This window comes from Miscanthus floridulus, chromosome 16 (genome assembly GCF_019320115.1).
Source record: "Miscanthus floridulus cultivar M001 chromosome 16, ASM1932011v1, whole genome shotgun sequence".
In the NCBI taxonomy this organism is placed as follows: Eukaryota; Viridiplantae; Streptophyta; class Magnoliopsida; order Poales; family Poaceae; genus Miscanthus; species Miscanthus floridulus.
The window spans coordinates 78653200-78676631 of NC_089595.1; the positions used below are offsets into that span (position 1 = coordinate 78653200).

The 23432-nt window shown below is 44.4% G+C and overlaps 1 protein-coding gene and 1 pseudogene across 1 annotated transcript; both read left to right on the forward strand.

The window, feature by feature from the left end:
- The first annotated feature begins 493 nt into the window (after positions 1-493).
- On the forward strand, positions 494-11490 carry LOC136513422 (uncharacterized; annotated as a pseudogene).
- Positions 11491-12281: 791 nt separating this feature from the next.
- LOC136511914 (cytochrome c) lies at positions 12282-15188 on the forward strand. Its single transcript, XM_066505940.1, has 3 exons — positions 12282-12521; positions 13177-13310; positions 14786-15188. Exons 1-3 carry the CDS (start codon positions 12410-12412, stop codon positions 14876-14878), a joined length of 339 nt encoding a protein of 112 aa, XP_066362037.1. The 5' UTR covers positions 12282-12409; the 3' UTR covers positions 14879-15188.
- Positions 15189-23432: the final 8244 nt, after the last annotated feature.

Consider the following 23432-nt stretch of genomic DNA (forward strand, 5'->3'; position numbering starts at 1 on the left):
AGTTTAAATATTGGAACTTGTACACTTTTCTATTTTAGAGAAACCAAGTTATTTCTTTTAAGTGAAATTTTACGACAAGTTCTATTATAAGAGCAAGTTCAGATACAATGACTAAGCACTGGCTAGCTAAAAATTAGCTCCCGCGTATTTAAACAAGAGGATTAATAGACGGACTAATTTCTTAATCAAGTCTTTAAATAGTTGTTAAGCTAATTTTTAGCTCCAACTATTAAGTAACTATATGTATTAAACAGGTCCTATTTTGGCTTATTGGTGTTGTCCGGTGGTTTTTGCTACCGGTAAAAGAAAACCGTCGATCTTGTATAGATGAGTGTAAGGTGCGTGTATGTGTATAAGATGTTCAGTATTTATACAATTAAAAAACTGCATAGAAAATATCTTTATGATTTTGCCTTTTGTGAACAAATATATTCTTCACATAACGCCTTTTAAAAAAAATCTTTTCTCTTCCGCTCAGCGCTCCCTCCCCACTCCTCACTCCCCAGCGTCCTGCTGCTCTGCCGCCGCACCCAACTAAAGGGCAGTGCGTGGCCAGTAGTGGCTTCACGCTCACACCGCCTCGCCAACCCGGACCCTAATCCGGCGTGCTGGGCGCGAGCACGGAAGGAATCCCCGTAGCGAGGAAGGAATCACCGGCAGCGGGTGGAAAGCTCCACGGGGCACAGGCAGGGGCTGCAGGAAGGCCGCGACCGGGCTGTTTCGGCTCATGCCTGGATCTGGGGGAGAGGGACGCGCGGCGCCGCGCCTCGCCGGATCCCGTGCGTCGGCGGCCGGATGGTGACCAGCGGTTCCAGGTATGGGTGGTTTTGGCCTGCCCACTCCTGTCTGGGTTCTTGGTTGGGTTTGGGAGTGGGGAACCGATGCTGTTCCCGGCTTCTTGGCCGGTCTCTGAGGTTGTTCCCAGCACGACTATGCAGCTGTTCCCAGCATAGTCGTGCGGGAGATGCCGCCTCGCGAGGTTGGCGGTGGTTAGATGCTGGTAGCGGTGAGGAATTCCGAAATGCCGCTGGATTCGCTTGCAATTTCAAGTGCCCTGCCGCGTTTATTGAATCCCCATCGTTGCTGTTCTTTTGCTTTTCCTTGCTATTGCTATTTTCTCCCCTGTGAATGTGTTTGCGTTTTTGGAAAGATTTGTTTGTTTTTTTTGTTCTGGGTCTGGCAGTTTCTCATGTTTTCCTGTTCTTTCCAAATTGTTTGGCGTGAATTTTGAACCGTATCTATTTTGAAGACTATTTTACAAGCTGTGCTGCTGTGGCTTTTCTTCTGGTGTTCTCTTTCCCTGATTCCCACCGCCCAAAAGGTTTCGAGGTTTCACTATAGCAGTTTGAGGTCTTTGCAGCTTCAGTTGTACTAGTTCTTTGCAGATTTCTTTCTGTTTTTGCTGGAACACCCGTACAATCTGCCAGACGTTTAAATTTACCAATTAGCTTGTCGCATGATACAAATCTCCTAAATCCGTTCTAAATTATAGTCCGTTTGACTTTTTTTTACCCTAGTTTGACCATTCTTCTTATTCAAAAAATTTATGTAAAATATCACTTCTTTTAGTGTAGCTCGCTTTATTATCAAACGTTCTTAAGCATGATTTAAATTTGACTATGTTTTCACAAATTTTTTGAATAAGACGAACGGTCAAACTTAGGGTAAAAAAAAAGTCAAACGAATTATAATTTGGAAAGGGGAGGAGTAATTTTTATGTGATTTCCCTTAGTGTATGTTGTTCGCTGATGATGCAGTATTAGTGGACGAAAGCCAGGGGGAATAAATAGAAAACTAGAGTTATTGCAGCAGATCATAATCTAAAGGTTTTAGATTGAGTATAACTAAAACCAAATATATAAGATACGACTTTGACGGAGCTGCACAGGAGGAGGGAGATGTGAGCTTGGAAGGTCAAGTCGTGCCTAAGAAGGATACCTTTTGGTATCTGGGATCGATGCTACAGAGGGATGTAGATATTGATGTAGACGTTAGCCATAGAATCAAAGCAGGGTGGATCAAGTGGCGACAAGTTTCTGGCATTCTCTGTGACAAGAGGGTACCACAAAAGCTAAAAGGCAAGTTCTATAAAACGGTGATTAGACCGGCTATGTTGTATGGAGCATAATGTTGGCCTTCAAAGATTCAACATGTTCAACAACTGAGTGTTACAGAAATGCGTATGTTGCGATGGATTTGTGGTCACACAAGAATGGATCTAGTTCGGAATGATGATATACGTTATCGTCTATGGGTAGCACCAATTAAAGAAAAACTTGTCTAACATCGGTTGAGGTGGTTTGGCCATGTCCAAAGTAGACCTCCAGAGGCACCAGTGCATTGTGGAGTCCTAAGCCAAGCTAATAATATGAGAGGTAGAGAAAGACCGAAATTGACACGGGGAAACAATAAAAAGAGATTTGAAAGCTTGGGATATATCTAGAGATCTATGTTTGAATATGAGTGTTTGGAATGCAGCTATTGAAGTGGCTGAACCGTGACTTGGGTCTCTTAGTGGGTTTCAACTCTAGTCTACTCCAACTTGCTTGGGACTAAAAGGCTATGTTGTTGTTGTTGTTTTATTATTCTTTTCCCCACATTGCAATGTTGCTATCCCATGCTGTCCTAGTTACTCCTTATCACGTGGTACGTACTATAGATGTTCACGGGTTTAACTGCTTGTCATATATAGTGCTACAATAGTCGCGTCTTGTTCGCTTGGCTTATAAGCCGTACTTTTTCAGCCAACGAATAGTATTTTTCTCTCACAACAAATGAGTCAACAGTATTTTCAGCCATGGCTTATCAGCCAAGCGAACAGCGCATAGAACATCGTGTAGGTGAAGTGTTGATATCTGAGGTTTGGTGAGGCGCGACTGATGCCAATGGTCCCATGTTCGGTTAGAAAATTTGGAATCTATCACGAGTCCCTGACCGTATCATGTATTATTTCGCAGTGATGGAAAATTATTGATTTTTAAACAGTGTACCTTAGAAGCTTGCATCACTGTCAGTGCGTCTTGACAGCATTTATGAGCTCTGTCCGTCCTTTTGAAATAGCTAGGCAAGGATCCCGTTTTTCCTTGCGAGACACTGCTTGTTCTTGCACGGTGACATCAAAGTTGGCTCGCACCAGGGTTATAGGTTGCATTCAGAGATTTTCCTGTGTACCTAGCTTAAATTGTTTGACCAAAGGATTGCCTGAAAGCACGCACTGAACAACTTTGTTAAGTACTGTTCTGCCTGTATGTCAAAATGAAACCTCAATTGTGGCTCTATATATGAATTTCTCTTGTTACTTTGCAGGGTTTACAAGTAAAGTTTGCGCAACAATAATGAATTAGGTACACACTACAAGATGGCAACTGAGGTCAATCAAAACTTTTTTGCATGGTCACAGGAGGAAACTTCTGTGCAAGATCTTTCACAGGTTATCTCTCTTTCATCATTCATTTTATTGCCACGTACAATGTACAGTCAAGCAATTTACCTGAAGTGATAGAAATTGTTAGAATATCTATGGCCACTATTAGGCACATGTCTGTCTGTTGAACCTTTTTTCATTGCCATTAGAATAAATCGATTCAAGCCAACACCTAATGATAACTGTGAACCTATGTGCCAGTGTAATAGAAGTTGCTAAAGTTCCATAATGAGTACTCTTCCATAATACATGGTATCCACCCCTGGTAGGTGTACTAGTTAGTGTTGTTAACCCAAAAGCTTCCTTGGAAGCTGGCAACCTTTCTATAAGTGAAGAATCATCGCATTCTTTCTAAGTAATTTATTATCGTCTGTTGATATTCTCACACTTCGTTACTATATGTCCTATTTATTCCTTCAGGGAACATCACAAATGTTTGGTCATGGTTCCATATCTTTTGGAAGATTTGACTTGGAATCATTAGAATGGGAGAAGTGGTCTGTATTTACCAATGACAGGCGTCATGAAGAGTTTGGAAAGTTCAATGGATTAGTTGCGAAGAAGAAGGCATACTTTGAAGAATACTTTAAGAGGATTAGGGAGCTCAAGGCTTTACAGCAACAGAACCAGCAAACTGAACTTCATCTGGAGTACAATGGTGATGGCAGCGATTCTAGTCAAACAGGGGAATATGAAGCAGCCACAGCCCATAGAGCTCCTACTGAATCTGAAACACTCGTTGATGATTCCACAAAGCAGACAACAGCTGCAACCACAATTGAGCATGGAATGGAATGCTACGGTTATCATGAGAATGGTAGTTTAGTGAATGAAATTTCTGCATCAACCCATTCTTCACCAGTTGGTGATTTGCAGCAAATTGGCAAACAAATGAGAGGAAGCGTTAGTGGCAAAACGGATATATTGGTGCAAGATGCTAATTCCAGCCAAGATGATCCTATGGTCCATGAGACTATGATCACTCCTAATAAGAGAACAATTGAGAAAGACTCTCGGGTTGGTCAGGCGTCAAAAATAATTCCGAAGACTGTCAAGATGATTTCTAGTAATGTTTCTGATCACACAAATGTTTCCAAGGTATTCACACATTGACTTTGAACATGTTTCCATCTTGTTCATTGTTGCAATCTGTATGTGCACTCTTTTCTAATAAGACTACTGTCCTGGACCTGGCTTAGTGTGCAAGACAGGAAATAAATGCCTTATTTTTTTTATAGAACTTCAGAACTAGAATTCATAAGCTATGCCCTATCTATTTGAATTACCTTGATGCATGCCTAGATGGCTAGATTGATTTCTTTAGTTTCCTGCTATTTTAGCCATAGACATATATTATGTGTTTTATTATGTAGCCCAAAACCTGTACATTTTTCATGAAGATATAAGCTATTTTTCATGAATATTTTCAGGGACCCTGTTCAGGTGAGCCCAGTGTGATAAACCAGATGGCAAAACCGGAAAATATCCTGTCATTGCGAAGGCCAAGAGAAGCAACCAGCGATTTAGTTGGCACTGCTGCAAGAAGTGGTATTACAGGGTTAAGAAGACCTTCCTCAGCAGCATTACAACGGCCCTCTACCAGAGAACGGCGACCTGTCACAAAAGATGCTTCAAGGAAGCATCCTGAAGTTACCACTCCATGCCGTCCATCAACTTCTGAAAGACGCACGGCCATCAGAGATTCGGTGCTAAAGCATGGCAACAATGCTATCCCATGTCGACCTTCTACCGCTCACAGGCGCCCTATTGCCAAAGAATCAGCAACAAAGCAATGCAATATTGCTACTCCACGCCGGCCTTCTACTGCCGACAGGCACCCTGTCACCCAAGATTCAACACCAAAGCTATCCAACATTGCTGCCCCACATCGACCTTCTACTGCTCACAGGCGCCCTATATCCAAAGAGTCAGCTCCAAAGCATTTCAATGTTGCTAGCCCACATAGGCCTTCTACCGGTCAAAGGCACACTAGCGCCAGAGATATGGCATCGAAGCATATTGGTATTGCTACCTCATGTCTGCCATCTGTTGTCAAACAGTGCCCTATCACTGGAGAGGGTGCACATAAGCATGCTGATGTTGTCACCCCATTGTTAGAGATGTTGCACCAAAGCATGCCACTTTAGCTCTGCCAAGGAGGCCATCTACTGCCGAGAGGCGCCCCATTGCTAGAGATGTTGCACCAAAGAATGGTCTGCCACACAGACCTTGTACTGCAGAGAGGCGCCCCATTGCTAGAAATGTTGAACTGAAGCTTGCACCAGCACAGAGGCCTTCTACCGCTGAGACGTCCTGTTACCAGAGAGACTGTACTGAAGCAAACTAATGTTGCCAACTCACGTTTGCCTTTGACGCCAGATAGATGCCTCACCAAAAAAAGTGTCATTTCCACCCCAGAGCGCCCTTCTACAGGAGGAAGGTGCCCTGTCACCAATGGCACTACAGTCTGGTCAAGAGCAATGCTGAACTATTCGAAGGGTGCTATGGTCACAGAAGTACGTTGCAACCCATTTTCTTAACACATCACATCAACAACAACAACAACAAAGCCTTTAAGTTCCAAACAAGTTGGAGTAGGTTAGAGTTAAAACCTAGCAAAAGCAATCAAGGTTCAGGCACGTGAATATCTGTTTTCCAAGCACTCCTATCTAAGGCTAAGTCTTTGGGTATATTCTATCTTTTCAAGTCTCCTTTTATTGCCTCTATCCAAGTTAACTTCGGTCTTCCTCTGCCTCTCTTCATGTTACTATCCTGGCTTAGGATTCCACTACGCACCGGTGCCTCTGGAGGTCTTCGTTGCACATGTCCAAATCATCTCAACCGGTGTTGAACAAACATTTCTTCAATTGGTGCTACCCCTAATCTATCACGTATATCATCGTTCCGGACTCGATCCCTTCTTATATGACCGCAAATTCAACGCAACATACGTATTTTCGCGACACTTATCTATTGAACATGTCGTCTTTTCGTAGGCCAACATTCTGCACCATACAACATAGCATGTCTAATTGTCGTCCTATAAAACTTGCCTTTTAGCTTTTGTGGTACCCTTTTGTCACATAGGACACCAGATGCTTGCCGCCAATTCATCCACCCTGCTTTGATTCTATGGTTAACATCTTCATCAATATCCCTATCTCTCTGTTGTATTGATCCTAAATATCGAAAGGTATCCTTCCTAGGCACTACCTGACCCTTCCAAACTAATATCTTCCTCTTCCCGAGTAGTAGTGCCGAAGTCACATCTCATATACTCAGTTTTAATTCTACCGAGTCTAAAACCTTTGGACTCCAAAGTCTCCCGCCATAACACCAGTTTCTAATTCACTTCTGTCCGGTTTTCATCAACTAGCACTACATCGTCCGCGAAAAGCATACACCAAGGGATGTTCCCTTGTCTGTCCCTTGTGACCTCATTCATCACTAAGGTAAACAAATAAGGGCTCAAAGCTGACTCTTGATGTAGTCCTATCCTAATCGGGAAGTCATCCGTGTCTCCATCACTTGTTCAAACTCTAGTCACAATATTGTTGTATATGTCCTTAATGAGCCCGACGTACTTTGTTGGGACTTTATGTTTGTCCAAAGCCCACCACATAACATTTCTTGGTATTTTATCATAAGTCTTCTCCAAGTCAATAAAAACCATGTGTATGTCCTTCTTCTTCTCTCTATACCGCTCCGTAACTTGTCTTATTAAGAAAATGGCTTCCATGGTTGATCTTCCCGGCATGAAACCAAATTGGTTCATAGAGACTCGCGTTATTGCTCTCAAGCGATGCTCGATAACTCTCTCCCATAGCTTCATAGTATGGCTCATCAACTTAATTCTCCGGTAATTAGTACAACTTTGAATATCTTCTTTATTCTTGTAGATCGGTACTAATATACTTCTCCTCCACTTATCAGGCATCTTGTTCTATCGAAAAATATGGTTGAACAGCTTGGTTAACCATACTATAGCTATGTCCCCGAGGTATCTCCACACCTCGATTGGGATACCATCCGGTCCCATCGTCTTATCTCCTTTTATCCTTTTCAACACCTTTTTGACTTTAGATTCTTGGATTCTCCGCACAAAACGCCTATTGGTATCATCAAAAGAGTTATCCAACTGAAATGTTGTGTCCATATTCTCACCATTGAATAATTTGTCAAAATACTCTTGCCATCGATGTCGGATCTCATCCTCCTTCACCAAGAGATGCTCCCTTTCATCCTTAATGCACTTAACTTGGTTGAAGTCCCTTGTCTTTCTCTCACGAACCCTAGCCATCCTATAAATGTCCTTCTCTCCTTCCTTCGTACTCAAATGTTGGTATAGATCCTCGTACGCTCTATCCTTTGCCACACTTACAGCTCGCTTTGCAGTCTTCTTTGCCACCTTGTACTTCTCTATGTTGTCCACACTCCTATCATAGTACAAGCGTCTATAGCATTCTTTCTTCTCCTTAATAGCCTTTTGGACTTCCTTGTTCCACCACCAAGTATTTTTAGCCTCGCCTCCACTTCCTTTGGTTACTCCACACATCTCTGAGGCCACCTTCCGAATGTTGGTTGCCATCTTCTCCCACATGTTGTTTATGTCCTCTTTTTTCTTCCAAGAGCCCTATTTGATAACCCTTTCTCTAAATACCTCTGACGTCTCCCTTTTCAGTTTCCATCACTTTGTTCTTTCAATCTTAGCTTGTTTATCCCTATGGACACGCACCTGAAAATGAAAGTCTGCCACCAAAAGCTTATGTTGAGAAACAACACACTCCCCTGGTATCACCTTGCAACCCAAGCATGCTCATTTATCCTTTCTTCTTGCGAGGACAAAGTCAATCTGGCTAGAGTGTTGTCTGCTACTGAAGGTCACTAGATGAGATTCTCTCTTTCTAAAGAAAGTGCTGGCTATCATCAGGTCAAAAGCTACCGTGAAGTCCAGAACTTCCTCCCCCTCCTGATTCCTACTACCATACCTAAAACCTCCATGAACTGCCTCGAAACCTGCACTTGTAGTACCTACATGACCATTAAGATCTCCTCCTATAAAAAGCTTCTCACTACTGGGTACAGCTCTAACCAGGCCATCTAAGTCTTCCCAGAACTGTCTCTTAGCACTTACGTCGAGGCCTACTTGGGAGGCATACGCACTAATTACGTTCAAGACCATATCATCAACGACAAGCTTGACTAAGATAATCCTATCTCCTTGCCTACTCACTCCCACCACACCATTCTTGAGGCTCTTATCAATCAAAACTTCTACTCCATTTCTATTCGCAATTGTGCCTATGTACCAAAGCTTGAAACATGTATTGTCCACCTCCTTCGCCTTCTGATCCTTCCATTTAGTCTCTTGAACGCATAATATATTTATACGCCTCCTAGTCGCGGTATCAACTAATTCTCTTAGCTTACCTGTAAGCGACCCTACATTCCAACTACCTAAACGGATCCTAGTTGGTTCGACTAGCTTCCTTACCCTTCGCACCCGTCGACTCAGATGTGAAGACCCTTGCTCATTTTTCACTACACCTGGGCGCCGATGTAGCGCACCACTAAGGAAGCGACGACCCGATCCTTGTTCACTTGACACCATGCCCAGATCACGACACGGCGCGTCACGGGGGTGACGACCCGGCCCTTGCCCATTTAACACCATACCCGGGTTCTGATATGCCGCGTCGCTAAGAGGGTTACGCCCCAACGATTTTCTTCGGGTTTCATCTCCATTAAGGTGGCTAAGTTTTTACATTGGCTCGCCACGCCTAACACAACCCTCCTCTTTTACCAGGGCTTGGGACCTGCTATGCTGGGACACCAAAGGCGCCCCACTATAGGCGGAGTTCTTAACACATCACATAAATGTATTAATTCTATTCTAAAATGCAGAAAGATATTAAGATAGATAATTTAAAAGACAATATATTTTCTCATTTGAATGCTTGTTCCCACTCTGTTCTTCATGCAGGTTACTCCCCAAAAGGAAATAACTCCTAGGGTTGTTAGAAGTAGCAAGCTAGAAAACCTAAGGTGGTTGTAGCTAACTTTTTCAGGGATACTCGACTAAATAACTTGCACTGAGATTTGACTGCCTTTTTTGTGTTGTTTGGCAGTTATGCAAAAGAAACGGTGGAACTTCGAGTGGATAGAAAGCAAAAGTCAAGGTGTTAATTCTACCATGGAGCTCTTTTCAGAATAATTCTACTAGGGACCTGGAGTTCTTTGGATTTCAAATTGGGTTAATTCTGTTAGGCCTGGTGCAATGGTGAGAGCTGTCTCACTGAGTCACCAGGTTGTGGGTTCGAAGCAGCCTCTCCGCAGATTTTGCGGGGGAAAGGTTTGTCTCGGTTTATCCCTTCCCCAGACCCCACTCATGTGGGAGCCTCCGGCACTGGGTCTGCCCCCTTTTTTTCTGTTGCTCTAACCACCTTGTCTTATTTTTCAGTCCTTTTAACCTGCCTTCAAGGAAAATGTTGACTTCCAATGTTAGAGATGATCAAGGTCTTGAAAAATTCAAAAAGCCAAACAAGGAGGTGAGAAGCTTCTTTTCCTTTCGTGCTGCTGGTCCGCTACATGTGAGTCTTCAGTGGCTAACAATGGTATCCTAAATGCTTCTATATACATTACTGATAAACTGACTATAACTGTATAAGTTAGCTTCTCTTTTTCACAAAAAAGCCCTAGAACAAAGGTTGAACTGATGACATTACATTATACAAAGAGTAGGCTCATACTGAAAACTGGTGTACCCCTAATTATGGGTTGTGGAATTGTCGTTTCCAGCTTTACTCTCAAGTCTAGAACCTTCCATGCATGGGATCTCTTGATAGTACTAAGCCATGGTTATGACAACTGCTAGTAACTGGCTGGTCAACACTGAACTGTCTAGTTCTGCGTTTCAAAACCCTGACCTTTTCATCCTGAATACAGTAATGCTTCCCTAAATGTAATCAACATCTATTGAAACATGTAGAAATTTCGGGTAGGTGAATTGCATAGAAACCAATAGGCTGACAAGAATTGGTCCCTTCGGGTCCAAAGGAGTTGGTTAGCTTAAGTGAGTGAAACCTGTAATTATTTTTATTGGAGACACTGGATCTGAATTCTGAAAATGAGATAATGAAACTACTCTATTTCAATAAAAAATGAAGATACTGAAACTCTTCACTAGTGGGCTTATTTACCAATAATTATCAATTTGTTGGGCTTGCAGGAGGGAGTTCGGGCCCATGCATACAAATCAAATAATGCGACCCCTTCACAGACCGGAAATGTAAAGACAAAGGCTTCTGTGGTATGAGCTTTTACCCTTTTCTTTGCATAACAGCCATTCTGCTTCGCAAAACAAAGAAGCATTCATGAGGGCTATTACAATTCTGAAGTCTATAACCTGAACCTATAATTTACTAATGCTCACCTGATCGTCCAGCCTCCACCTCCGCCTCTGCCACCGGGCCGACCATATTGCACTGAGAAGAAACCGAATGTCAAGAATTCACCTGTTGGGGGAAGAAAGCCAAAGTAAGCTATCGATATTCGATAGGGAGCACCAGGACCTGTCCCCACGTTTTCACTTTGCCGTTAATCTTCTCTTGTGCATTTCTATGTATTCCGACTCACCATGTCTTTTGCAGGGCCTCAGCTCCACACTGGCACTAACCCAGTATCTAGGATCCTGCAGCATAACTCTGAAGCCGTGAAGGTAAAGCTAAGCGTCTGACGTGACCTAGAAGCCGCAACCATCAAGCAACGATTGATGTTATCTGTTGTAGTTTACCAGGACTCTTGTGACTTGTCACCTGTGTTAGGAACCGTAGTAGTGTATGTAGCAACGTGTATCATATACTATCCACTAATGTCTAATGGCACCGTAGTAGTACTGTCCTGGATTTAACTAGAACATTGTATATACCTGGAATAATTGGAGCTTTAGCTGGAGAATATCGACCCAGGGATTATCCCCACGATTTGCAGTCACATGCTGCTCTTGAACCATTGAAAGATGCTCTTCTGTAGCTAGCAATTGACTGATCGCTTGCTGTTCGCATGCCTGTGTTTGCCCTGTAGGAGTACGGTGGTGTTCGCTGGTCTGGTCTGGACTCGTCCAGCCAGCCGGTTGATCCCACTCATAAGTTACTGTTCATCAAACTAACCGAATAGTGTTTTTCTCTTACAACAAACTAGCCGAAATAGTATTTTTCAGTCAAATTTCAGATCAGCGAACGGAACCTACGTTTCTTCTGGTGCTGATTGCCAGCGCTGTGTATCCAGCTGCTGAAATCTGATGAAAGGTTGGGATTTTGTTGTGTTGTCGTCCATGTAAGCTTCTTTTACTCATACTCACCTGATGAAAAAAAGCTACGTGATCCGTGTCGCACGCCATGCGCTTTCAACAGATTTTGTTTAATAATAATTAATTAATCCGCGAACGCACGAGGACCGTTCACTCGTCCGTCCCCTTCCCACCGACGGTCGTGATTCCACAGCCAATCTGGCGAGCCAGCCACCAGGCACGGAGGCACCAACCGGGACCCATCACGACTCCCGAGCCGCCGAAAAAACTCGGGAAAAAATTGCATGCATACGGTATCCACCATGGTACCGTGCATACATGGCTCGGATGATGTTTGTTTCCTCTATGTTCCTCATGCGTGCAATTTTGTTTCCAAAAACTCGGCCCGCCCTAGCACGTCCCCAACCGAACGGGGCGTGGGCCGCCCACGCTTCCCGTCCACGCGCCGCCCACGGTTCTCTTCCTTATTCTCCAAGCCACGGAAACCTTCTCGAACCCTCCCCTTTCCCCATTCTGCACCTTTTCCACCCCTCGGCCCTCAGCGGCTCAGCCCTTCTCAGGGGCAGTTCCGTACTTGCGCGACCTCCACGCCAGGTCTACAGAACAACCAGAAGTTGCGGTTGGCCTCCTCCTCTCTTCTTCTCCGTCGGCTCAGACTCAGATCTCTGCGTGCGGCGATGGCGTCGTTCTCGGAGGCTCCCCCCGGGAACCCCAAGGCGGGTGAGAAGATCTTCAAGACCAAGTGCGCGCAGTGCCACACGGTCGAGAAGGGCGCCGGCCACAAGCAAGGTGAGCGACCCCCCGTGCCCTTAGCGGATCAGATCTGAGCTCGGGTAGCTGTAGATGCAGATTTCTTGCGCATGTGGGATGCTCCGTGCGGGAGTGGTGCGCTTGGCGCTTAGATCTGTTCGATTGCTGTGGGATTGGTGATAGGAACTCAGGCTAGTTCGTTTGCTTGTCTTGTTTTAGCATCAAAACGCCTGCGGTCTGGGTGGCCTGTTTGATTTTGAGCCTGGCGTTAGTATAGCAGGGCTTGCTTGTTCCGATTTCGCGTTGTGTTGAAATGGTCAGGATCAGGTGATGACAAGTCTGTTAGTCTGGCTAGATTGATCCCCTATAGATTTGGTGATGGTTGTGCCTGTTATGTGACCTGCAGGCCCATCCGTTGTTTTGGGCTTACAGCAGTTGATCAGTAGGGACCTTTTACTCGTGCAACTCACTATGCAATTAGAACTGCTATATAAAAAATGTATACAAACTAGAAGTGTAAGAATGAGTTCTCATTATTTCATTAGATTTTCCTGGTCCTTACCGGAAATAAGGAATAGTGTTCACCCCTGGTTTTGCTAATCTGTAAAACCGATGACCATTTATGCATGCTTGATAGTGTATGTTTGTTCATGTCTGACCACATGCAAACCATGTATGTAATTTGCATTTGCAGGTCCAAACTTGAATGGTCTTTTTGGGAGGCAGTCGGGTACCACTGCAGGCTACTCCTACTCTGCGGGAAACAAAAACAAGGCTGTGGTCTGGGAGGAGAACACTTTGTATGACTACCTGCTTAACCCTAAGAAGGTACTGTGAACAATCCCTTTAGCTACTTGATATGCTTAGTCTCTTCAGTGTTTCTTATTTGGCACATGGAAGGGAACATAGTTACTGTTGTGAAGTTTTATTCCCTTAGGCTCTATTCAACAAGAGTACAAATGTATCCTATAGTACCAATACATGTATGTCAAACTTGCTGATTGTTATTTGACCAATATTATGTTCAGAAATAACTCAAGGCTTTGAAACTCGAGGGTTAGGGTGGCATCCTTACTACTAGCAACTACTAGGAAATTTGTTTTGAGTCTGGTCTGTGTAGGCCTTCAAACTTTGCTCAGCTTTCAACTTCCTTATTTAGTTATTAGTTATACTAGTCGTTGGATTCAGGTATGCAGTTGCTTCAAGTTATATGCCAGTAAAATAAATGGAACTTGCATTCCTAGTGTCAGCTGTTATTTTCTACATCTAATGTTAAAGAGCGAAATGATTCTTCAGTCTGTCTTTTTTACTTCCCACGATGCCGTTGTGTCTCTCCTTGTCCTAGGACTTGACTCATGACCCATGCTCATAAGTCAGAATCACGCACGTTTGTGCATCGATTCCAATACATATTAGAATATATGATGAGTCTGTTATATAAATGTCCGGCCACAAGTTGTTCAGTGACCGCGCAACAAGGTGTACATTCCGTTGCAACGTATGTTGCAACGTATGGTCACGTATTCCTACCTGGTTTTTCTGACATGGTTTTTGTAGGCCTTTGAACTTTCTCTACTTCAAACTTCCTTGTTTAGTTACTTCCTCTCTTCCAAATTATAAGACGTTTTGGCTTTTCTAGATATATATTATTTTTTGCAATGTATCTAGAGATATTGAAGGGCGGGCCTGGTGCAAGCGGTAGAGTCTTACCGCCTGTGACCGGAAGGTCCCGGGTTCGAGTCGTGGTCTCCTCGCATTGCACAGGCGAGGGTAAGGCTTGCCACTAACACCCTTCCCCAGACCCCGCACAGAGCGGGAGCTCTCTGCACTGGGTACGCCCTTTAATGTATCTAGAGATACTAGTGTATATCTAACTATCTAAGTAAAAGTTGTGTATCTAGAAAAGTCAAAACGTCTTATAATTTGGAATGGACGGAGTATTAGTTAAATTAATTCATTGAATTCAGGCATGCAGTTTTCAAGTTATATGCTATAGTAACTACGTTGAAGTTCCTAGTTCTACTGTTTACTTGTTTCCTTTAAGATGGTAGGACATATTGCATCAATGTAGCTAATGCACAGGCTGCCATTTTGATCTCTTGGCTCTTTTGCACTTGCATGCAACACTATTGAATGTCCTGATCTAAGCATGCAACATTATTGAATGTCCTGATCTAAGCATGCATCAGTAGCCGCAGGAGCGTGGTATGGTCTAATCGCATTTGGTGTACACTGTTTACATGTTTCAATTTTGCAATTCTTAACTGATGAATGTCAATTGTTCTTGTCTTGTTTATATGCAGTACATTCCTGGAACCAAGATGGTCTTCCCTGGGCTGAAGAAGCCGCAGGAGCGAGCTGATCTCATTGCGTACCTGAAGGAAGCAACTGCATAGTGCAATGACATGCCTTTGCCATGAAGAGATAAATTCGATTTTGCAGTTTAATAAAGACATTTTAGACAATTTGGGTCACTCTGGTTGAACAGGGTGCAATCCACGTCTCAGTATTTTCGTTCTTATGGTGTCGGTATTGAATGCCTAGGTGTTTAGCTGTGCACAAAATACAGTTAAACTTTGACGGCTCCTATTTCAACTGCTGGAGAAATGCCAGTGCCCTATTTTTGACCACTTGGGTGTGGAATTGGAAATCTGGAATGCATCCATTTTGAAGGACCTGAGATGTTTATATATGTTCTGTTGATTCTACTGTCCGTATTTTCTTTCATGATATTGCGTATGGTTGATATGTTTCTGTTCGATGCGATGGATGTGCTGGAAGAATGCCAATGCGCTCGACGAAAGTACAGTATTCTGATATTGTTAGACGACGTTGTATTGAACGATATTTCGAGGCTGGCTTTTAGAGGAGTCCGCTTAGCAGGCCCACAGAAGTGCAAAGCCCATTGGGCAAGAGGATAAACTTGCAAAACCCGCAACCGCAAGTGCCCTGACGGTTCTGCCGAGCACTCCGTCGGTGCGTAGGGAATGCCATTCACGTAGCCCATGCAGCCACCGTCCACCATTTGGAGGAACGGGAGGACCGGAGGAGCTAGAGCCGTTAGAGATAGTGTGGGACAGCTCCTTCGACTCCAGATTCAACAAAAACAGCTTCGCTTTACTGAAAGTTTGCCAAACATCCAAGCTCCACTAAATTCGGATTCACCGAAATGTTTGATCTGAGGACCAGATTTACCAATTTGTGGAGCTCCTCAACCAATTTGGTGGAACTCCTCGAGGGCATGTCTCCAACTTTCCAATTCAAAAGTCATAAGCAAACAACAAATGATAGGAAAATACTACTACGTACTAGTTGCAAGACACTAGTTGAAAAGATGAAAAACAAAGAATTTGCATTGCTTGGAATCTCCGTAGCAATTATCTTTATTTGAACTTGCCTGTCATCTCCGTATCAGTTGTAGTATATTGTAGTATATGTGCATAGTAGCCTAGGATAGCTCAGCTATCCAAATAGTATATGATTATGTGTACGGCGCGACCATAAAATTCGGGAACACAATGCATCAAAGAATAATGCTACAACCATGATGTCGCTTAGGCAACTGCCAAGCAAGTTACTACTATACCTCCTTCGACGGTAAATTACTCATCGACACTAGAAATAATAGCCAAATTCCCCATCCATTTGGAGACACACGCACTTAATGATGATCGGAGGAACAAAATAAAGCCCCAGCATGGTGTGGCCAATTAACTAGATGCAGTCATGCTGTGAACAGCTCAAACAGGTGAGTGGGTTAAGGATCTTCTCCACCTTAACCGGTTCTAGATCCGCGAAGACGACATGGAGCGTGGTTCAGGCAAACCACCGTTTTTCGGTGGGTCGAACTACCCGTATTGGAAGATCCAGATGACCGCGTATCTTCAGAGCATAAGCTTCGCGGGTTTGGGAGATCTGTTTGGAGAACACCTACGCTGTTCTTGCTGTTCGAGCTACTCCTCTTCAGGTGGAGAGCCATGATGCGAACAACAAGGCGCGTAACGCTTTGTTCTCGTGCCTCTCACTTTTGGAGTTTGAGCGTGTTGGACATCTTGATACGGCTCACAATATCTGGTCTACCCTAGAGAAATTCCACGAGGGTAGTGCACATGTGAAGACCAGACTCTTTGAGACGTATCGGCGAGAGTACGATAAGTTTGTTTAGTTGTCTGGAGAGTCCATCGACTATATGTTTTCTCGCTTCTAGGCAATCATGAACAAGATGCGCGCAAACAAGGCGCAACTGCCTTATGACGTTCATGAGCGTGCTTGAAAGGATCAAGATGCCCAAGAGGGGGGGGGGTGAATTTGGCTAATTCTAAATTTTCTTGCAATAATTAAATCATATGGTTAGCCCAATTAACCCCTTGTGCCTAGAAGATGTTTCTAATGTTCTATCGCACAAATAGACTTGCAACCTAAGTTCCAATCTTACTCTAGCATGACAATTCTAGGAATGTAAATGACAAGAATCGATCATATGTGAATGAAGTTTGCTCCATTTGATCTAAGGGCAATGTTGGAGCTACCTAGTGCTAGACTTAGCAAGTGTGCACCACATCTAACTCACTAGACTCACCTAGGTCAAGCTACCCGTCCATACCCCCCTTAATAGTACAGCCAAAGGAAAAACAAAGTCCTACACTACTCTAAGTGTCTCTCCAACTCCAATCGACACTTAGAACTAGTCATCCTTAACCTTGTCGTCCATCCTTTGAAAACCGAAACGATTTCCATCGTAGGGGCATGACATCCATGATTGCCTAATTGATCTCCATTACCATGACCTAACTTAATTGCCTCTGCAAAACACACGTTAGTCATAGTAATCTTGTATTGTCATTAATCACCGAAACCTAACTAGGGGCCTAGATGCTTTCAATCTCCCCCTTTTTGGTGATTGATGACAATACCACCTCGAGTATGTGAAAGAGTGAGTTTTTTTACATGCTTGGTTCATATAAGCTTTTGTCAATAAGAACTAAAGAGTTAGGCAAGCTTATATGACCCAAGCCATCATAATGTACTCAAAAGATATGAAATAAGCATGAGTACAAATAGTAAAGCTCATTTGCATCGAAGTAAAACGTGGAAGCAAAAGCAAATGAGCATAATACAAGTGATATGACATATAAAGAATTAAAAGTAAAGAGCACATGTCACATATCACAATCACGTAGATATCACATATCACATAAATAGTAAACATGAATGCATAATGTATCACACATATAAAACTCCAAATATATATAATAGACTAATAGATAACTAAGCTCCCCCTAAATAAGTCGCTCCCCCTGAGTCTACATACTCAAATCCTCTCCCCCTTTGGCGTCAAACACCAAAACCTAAGGGTCGACCGACGAGGCTACAGCAGACGAGTCGGGCGCTGAAGTACGAGGAGCAAGCGTGAACTGGGCACCATCATCATCTGACCCTAAGCTCTGAGCTGTCTGACCCTCTGTAGCTAGCAATGTCGCTAAAGCGGTCTGGGTCTAAGCTAGGATAGGTGCTGCCTGTGACTCTGCTGGTATGCCTATAGTAGGATCTGAAGATGCAACTGAGGAAGGAAGCCTCTGTGTAGTCACGACGACTGGAGCTGTTGTAGAAGGACCTGGGGCATACAAATGTGGCGGTGTAGGTTGCCCTGTCAACTCACTGAAGGATGCTCCAAGACTCCTGGAGACTAAAGTGTCTGGCTCAAATAGTGAGGATGTCTAACCTGGTGTGAAGCTCGTCTGATAAGGTGTGAACTGCGGGGCTACCACTGGCGAGGATAACCACTGGGACACTTGTATTGTCGGTGAAGCAAACTGCTCTGGTGGCTGTCCCTGACTCTGAAGCCCACTAGGCTGTATCGCTGGAGTCGTCAAAGTGGTACCATGCAGACCAAGCTGGGGCGAAGGCTGTGGCGGTGGAGCCCCAATGGCTGTCACTACATGCTACATGAATCACAAAAGTTGTTGCTACATGAGTAACTGCTACTGATGCATCTGCTGCTGGAGGACCTACTGCTGTCGCTGGAACTTGTCCTGACAAGCCTAAAACTGTGCAAAGTTGACAGCGGTCTCCTAAGCCTATCTAGCCTGATCCTGCCGCATCTGCTCAAGGATAGCAATCAAAGTGGGGTCCGTCTACGGTGCAGGTGGAGCGGAGTTAGAACTGTTGGCCTCTGCATCATGTCTACGTGGAGGCATCCGAGGAATAGGCTGGTAGTCATCGTCTGAGCTGTCACTAAGCTCGCTCACCTCCTGCTATGCCTCAAGCTGCTCCTCCTCAATAGCTGCTATGTCTCTAATAATCTCATCCTACTGAGCTATAGACTCTGGTATATCTGGATGATGGCGAGGCTAACTAGGTGCCTATGGCGTGCTATGCCTGATCCTCTATGTCATGTTATAAGCAGGAAACTCAGTGGTGGCACCCCTGTACTCTGCAACCATCTCAGGTGACCTAACAGTCACTGCCTTGAGGATAATGAAAGTGATCTAGTGAGCATAGGGTAGCTGCCTGTGACCCTTGAAGCCCTCAGCTATCATGTCCTCCATCTCAGATAGAAGGAGATCCCAAACATCAAACACTGTCTGCTGCATTAGAGCGTTGAGAAGCCATAGCTGAATACGTGTCAGGCCCTCCCTATATCCCATCATGGGAAGCAGTGTCCTCCTCATAATAGCCTCTAGAACACGAGTCGGAGTAAGATCACTGGGGTTCCTGCACGAGCCCTCGCCAAAAGGCTCCTTGAAGCAATGTCGCACAAGATCTGTAGAGGGCACCATACCACCATAAGGACGTCTGGGAGGCTCTGCCTGTCCATAACAGACCTCATGTAACTGGACTGGCTGCTCCTATAGCCTCAGTATCTCCCTGACCCTCTAACTCGTCAGTCTGTAATCTCTGCCTCAGAATGCAAAGTGAATAAAGTTATGGTGCGGGTCAATAAAGAGAGAAGCATAGAACTGACGAACCCAAGATGGAACATATAATCCTGTCCGTCCAATTAAATATGTTAGCCCCAGTAGATATGCAAGGTAGGGACAAATGTGCTCTCCGGCTGCTGCTACTATAGCCTCAATGTTGCAGACTCTTTGAGATCTAAAGACTGCTCTACTGTTTAGATATGCATTGTAGAAATCTTCCTAGAGCGGTGTGTAGAATCCCTCAGATGCTCTCTCATCCCTCCTCGAAGGAAACCACACATCAAACTCTACAAACCTCAGCTGCTGAACCTGCTTGGCTGTGATGGCCCTCAAGTTAAGATGTGTCACTAGAGGTGGACCCTATGGTCTAGGCGGTGGATGAGATCCCCTCCGCTATGTCGGTAGCCTCGGTGTGACTGTAGCACGGGTATGACCAGAGCGGTAAAGCTGTGGCTGTGGTGCCTGCTCTGTCTCCTCGGCCTCTTTGGCCTGCACCCCCTCCTAAGTCTGCTCTGCTGACTAGGGCTGCTGCTGCTGTGACTCCCCATATGGCTGACTCTCATCAATAGCATGACGCTGACCTGCAACTGTGATAGTCCCAGGTGGACCACCATGAAGGCGCTCAACTTGCTCGATTCCAGCCCTTGCTTCTGGTGAAAGTGGCTGATCTACAATCATAACTCCACTACGAGCACCTCCTCGCTCGGCACGATCTGCGGCCTCTGCTACTACTGCTGCTTTGGCTGTCTCAGCATCTAGGTACTTCCTCTTTCTGGTTGCCAGCTTCTTTGCTTTTGCATATATAGGCAGGCGAGGCGAGGGCCTTTGATCATCATCTCCTGGACTACCTCCAACATTCTTGGTGCGAGCCATCTGATCTGACTAGAACTACTGCCGCTGACAAAGAACCACTGTCAATCTGACACTTCCGAGGCTTGGCCTCGATCCATACTCATGAGCTTGGCCCTAAGTTGGCTAACAACTACAACTGACACCTCAATGGCATCGACTCGCTGCACGATGAAATAGATAGATATACAAATAATCTTAATTATGCATCTAGAGATATGAAATCCTAAAAGAGAAAGCAATTAGGTAAGAAGTTGAAGCGCAGGCTTACTACCTGACGAAATGGTGATCCGAAGAAAGAAGAAGCGTCACGCGGGGGAAACATCAGAGCCGGCTAGGGTTAGGTTTTGCATGGTGCAGTAAATCAATGGCACTGGAACTCAACGGCGAAGCGCTAGGGCACTACGGGCTTGCCGGTGGTGGAGCTAGGGCATGGCGGCGCTGGTGGTGCAGCAGGGAGGCAGCGTGCGGTGGCGCATGGAGGCGTTCGGGTGCGCGGGCACGGCGAGAGGAGCCAGCATGGGGAGTTGCAGCGAGTGCGATGAGCACTAGAGGTGGTGGCTCTACTGCGGTGGCACGAGGATGCATGGTGGTGCACAGGAGCGGTGGTGCGGGGAGCTGCAGTGGCACACGGGAGCTCGAGCAGATGGTGGTGATGGCGGCTAGGGCACAGCACGGATGCGGCGGCTAGGGCAAAGAGCTCAGTTATGGCAGCGGATTAGGGCTCGGTTAGGCCTAAAACGGCGTGGCGCTGAGATGAAATAGGGTCCCCCGACGCAACGGAAAAGGAAAGGAGAAAAGAGATCATATGCTGCATGAAATCTACTGACCGGATGCTCCGGTGGTAGCGACCGGACGCTACCACCCAACGTTCGGTCGATTCTAGAGAGGTCCAATTCCTCTGGAATTGCGACCGGACGTGTCCGATGGACACCGATCGGACACAGCCAGGGTCCAGTCACCTAGCCTTGAAGTCTTCATGACCGACCGAATGCTGAAGCTCCTTCTGACCGGATGCTGAAAAAACACTGTTTTAGCATCCGGTCACTCCTGCTCGGCAGCTGTTCACCTCCTATGAACTGACTAGACGCTGGACATCAGAGTCTGGTGCAGCGTCTGGTCACTCCTTTTCCAGCAATTCTTCAAAGTTGTTCGTGCTGCCTGTTCCCAATCAAGTCCCAACTCCAATAAGATCTAAATAAACACCAATTGGGACTGATGTGAGTGACCTTTCTCAAACCCTCAAGTTTTTCAAAATATTTTGCCTTAGGCTATAATTCTTTTTAAGAAAATAGGCAATAAGAGGCAAATGAAACCAACCGATAAAACAACATTCATGCATATGCTATGCAATACTTGAAAGTAAATCTAGTTGCTTGTCAAGTTTGATCCAAGGTTAAGCTTCTTCACACGCTTTTCGGCGGTTATCTTAACCATGTTAGACAAGCCCTATATGCATTGCCATGAAATAAGCATGTTGTATATTACAATGCAATGTAAGGGACAACCAAGCTCATCTTTTAGTGAAGTTACTAAAATTAAGAACATTAAGCTCATTCCGCAATCTACAAAATGTCACCTCATCTAGTGGTTTAGTGAAGATACCCGCTAATTGATTTTCGGTCCTTACACCTTCTAGTGATATATTATTTTTAGCAACATGATCTCTTAGAAAGTGATGGTGGATATCTATGTGCTTGGTGCGAGAGTATTGAACTGGATTATTTACAAGTTTTACCGCACTTTCATTGTCGCACAAAAGAGGTACTTTTTCTAGAACTACACCATGGTCTAGCAACGTTTGTTTCATGTAAAGTATTTGTGCACAACAAGCACCCACAGCAATGTATTCCGCTTCGGTGGTGGACAACGCCACACTATTTTGTTTCTTGGAGGACCAAGACACAAGTGATCTACCAAGCAAATGGCACCCTCCAGATGTGCTTTTTCTATCAACTTTGCAACCGGCATAGTCCGAATCAGAATAGCCCACTAATTCAAATATAGCTCCTTTGGGATACCAAAGCCCAATGCTTGGTGTGTGCTTAAAATACCTAAGGATTCTTTTTATGGCAATTAAATGTGTTTCCTTAGGATTAGCTTAAAATCTAGCACACATACACACACTAAACATGATGTCGGGCCTAGATGCGGTTAAATACAATAAGCTACCAATCATAGAACGGTAGAGAGTTTGATCAACCGGGTTATCTCCCTCATCTAGGTCAAGATGTCCATTAGTAGGCATTGGTGTCCTGATTGGCTTACATTCATCCATCTTGAATCTCTTGAGAAGATCTTTTATATATTTCTCTTGAGAGATAAAGATCCCTTCTCTCATTTGCTTGACTTGAAAACCAAGAAAGAATGTAAGCTCTCCAATCATTGACATCTCGAACTCCTTTGACATCAATTCACCAAATTCTTTGCATGAATCTTCATTTGATGATCCAAAGATGATATCATCAACATATACTTGACAAATGAAGATATGCCCATCAAGCTTCTTGGTGAATAGTGTGGTGTCGACCTTTTCCAATAGTGAAGCCCTTCTCAATGAGGAAGTCTCAAAGACACTCATACCAAGCTCTTGGGGCTTGCTTAAGCCCATATAGCGCCTTGGACAACCTATAAACATGATTAGGATATCTAGGGTCTTCAAACCTAGGAGGTTGATCAACATAGACTAGTTCATTTATAAAGCCATTTAAAAATGCACTTTTCACATCCATTTGATATAATTTCATTTTATGATGTGATGCATATGCAAGGAGGATACGGATGGCTTCTAGCCTTGCAACCGATGCAAAGGTCTCTACAAAATCTGAACCTTCAACTTGAGAGAACCCCTTTGCAACTAGTCTTGCTTTGTTCCTCACAACAACACCTTGATCATCTTGCTTGTTGCGAGACACCCACTTTGTTCCAATGACTCTTGCACCTTTTAGTCACTCTTCAAGAGTCCAAACTTCATTACGAGTGAAGTTGTTCAACTCTTCATGCATGTCATTGATCCAATCCAGATCCTTAAGAGCTTCTTCTACCTTGGTAGGCTCATAGCAAGAGACAAAAGAGTGATGAGCACTAAATGAAGCAAGTTTTTAAGATCTAGTCATTACTTCTTTTGATGGACTCCCTATGATGAGATCTTATGGATGATCTTGTAGTAGAGGTGTATTTC

Excerpts from the sequence above, each read along its gene's own strand:
- LOC136511914 (XM_066505940.1), top strand. The coding sequence starts at position 12,410 with ATGGCGTCGTTCTCGGAGGCTCCCCCCGGGAACCCCAAGGCGGGTGAG. Across the intron at positions 12,522-13,176 it reads GGGCGCCGGCCACAAGCAAG|GTCCAAACTTGAATGGTCTT; the intron begins GTGAGCGACCCC and ends TTGCATTTGCAG. Across the intron at positions 13,311-14,785 it reads ACCTGCTTAACCCTAAGAAG|TACATTCCTGGAACCAAGAT; the intron begins GTACTGTGAACA and ends GTTTATATGCAG.